Raw genomic sequence first — 2,140 nt, forward strand, 5'->3', positions numbered from 1 at the left:
GACCACCTTTATGAACCCCAGCCAACGATTTTAACTGTAGTAAGCCCCAAAATAGTGGCATACCCCTTTAAGAGAATTTGTTGGTGGTGAGGACATCATTACATACCCTAGAAAGAGTAATCTATTGGAAGATGCAGCCCAGTAAAACATTTCATACCTTGAAATCTTCCAGGAGAGATTTCACCCGCGCGAGAGATGTCACCCGAGCTCTGATGCTGTCCCGCATGACCCAAGTCACTACCAGTGAGGAAGAGTCATCTCTGTTTGAAAAAACAACAACAGCAGAACAAGGACACAATTGACACCTGGATACAACTTCTGGATATTGTATTGGTGATTAACTCTACACAAATAGATATGCAAAGCATTCCATCTCTTGAAAAAAACATGGGCAGTCTGTGAATGCAAGAGAAGCGCACTGCCTGTGACTTTGCTCTGGGCGTACTGATCTAGGCATGCATCAGTGTCTCCCAACCTTTTTCGTCTTGAGGACCCCCTAAGCATTTTTGTCATACTGGGGTCATCCCTATGTTTGGGGAACATAGGGCCTTTTTTTCAAAAAAGGGTTCTATGTTCCCCTCTGTTTCAAAGTACAACTCAGAAACATTGCATTACTGACAGGTTAGGTTTAGGGCTGGTTTTGGGAAGGGCACAATTTGAAAACTCGGGACACATACAATGCGGGGAACATAGAACCCTTTTTTTGAAAAAGGGTCCTATGTCCGGGGAACATAGGACCCGGGGAACATAGGACCCGGGGAACATAGGACCCGGGGAACATAGGTACGCTCCTGTCATACTATGAGTACCCCCTCGCTCATGTTCTACATCTTCCTCCATCCCAATATGATCATGCTCCATACATTTGTTTTTATTCATCAAATAAAACATACTCCTAGTGTTTGGGAAACACTGCATTACATTCATCTCACCTAACATTGAAGCATAGGAAAACGTACCCTGAAATCCTCCAGATTGCATCTTTTGCCAGCATCAACAGGCTACTGCATCACATGGTAGGCTATATTTCTGTAATAAACACAGAATAATATCAGTAATTGATTACATTCATCAAATGTTACACACAGTTTTTACAGTTACATTTAGGTTCACTATGGTAATCAATGTTTTAAAATTAGTAATTTTGTCTGACTGTGGATTGTGTTAACATGGCTCTGGCTGAAGCTGACGAACTTTGTCACGGCTCAACAACGTTTCAAAGCGCACTCCACTGATTTCCCTAAATGCGCCTCAAAGCTCTCACTGTCCACAAAGCAACGCAAAGGCTTGCTCATAAACTCAAACACATCGGAGCACGCGCAACATGCTGTAGTAGGACGCAATGTAGACCAGTTGTAGTCTAATAATTAGGATTTCCTTGGGCCAGATTCCCAGTAGAGTCTCTCTAGTGTGAATCTGTCCTTAAATCACAATTTGTTACGCTTTGCCTAGTACGATCTAAACCAGGGGTGCCCAACATTTTTTTAACCGAGATCTACTTTTGAAGTTGATGGTCTGCCGTGATCTACCAAGTCAAATTTAAGAATGTCAGTATGAAAATTTAAGATCACCATTTATTAATCACCATTATTATGAACAAAATGTTTTTAGTAGGCTACTATGGCCGTATCTTTTCAGTGTGTTTTTAAAGTGTGTTGAATAGCCTATGTTTACAAAGCAATACAGCACTGATAGTATGCAGAGATAATTTCAGTCCTACACAAGTCATAAACAACTGAAACAATTTCAAAATGATACACATTTGGTATATAAAAGGCATATGTAGGCACATAGGCCCTATTTCTAAAATATGATGAAGCATTATCATGCCTTCAGTGGTCCACATTAAAAAGGACTCAGAAATTCACCATTTGGTAAATAGTAGGCTAGTTAAGTTCACTTTGCTATGAGAGAGAGAGAGAGAGAGAGAGAGAGAGAGAGAGAGAGAGAGAGAGAGAGAGAGAGAGAGAGAGAGAGCAATGAGATAACTCATTGAATTGGTTAACACCCCTGTTAAGAGTGACTTCTTCTATGAAGGTTTTTTTTCGCAGCTCTCTGGGACAGTAGCACAGCACGGGCTTTCTATTGTGAGTTTGGCCAATCGTTCTGTCCACAACTGGAGCAGGAAACAGCACAAATT

At 41.2% G+C, this 2,140-nt stretch overlaps 1 protein-coding gene across 1 annotated transcript in view; it reads right to left on the bottom strand.

The window, feature by feature from the left end:
- Nucleotides 1-254: 254 nt before the first annotated feature.
- LOC134439954 (mucin-2-like) overlaps nt 255-2,140 on the bottom strand; it is a 118,311-nt gene continuing 116,425 nt past the window's right edge. Inside the window, exon 11 of the mRNA XM_063189882.1 lies at nt 255-260. Coding sequence (XP_063045952.1) covers nt 255-260 — 6 coding nt within the window. The remainder of the gene's footprint in view (nt 261-2,140) is intronic.

Source organism: Engraulis encrasicolus, chromosome 23, assembly GCF_034702125.1.
Source record: "Engraulis encrasicolus isolate BLACKSEA-1 chromosome 23, IST_EnEncr_1.0, whole genome shotgun sequence".
Classification (NCBI taxonomy): domain Eukaryota; kingdom Metazoa; phylum Chordata; class Actinopteri; order Clupeiformes; family Engraulidae; genus Engraulis; species Engraulis encrasicolus.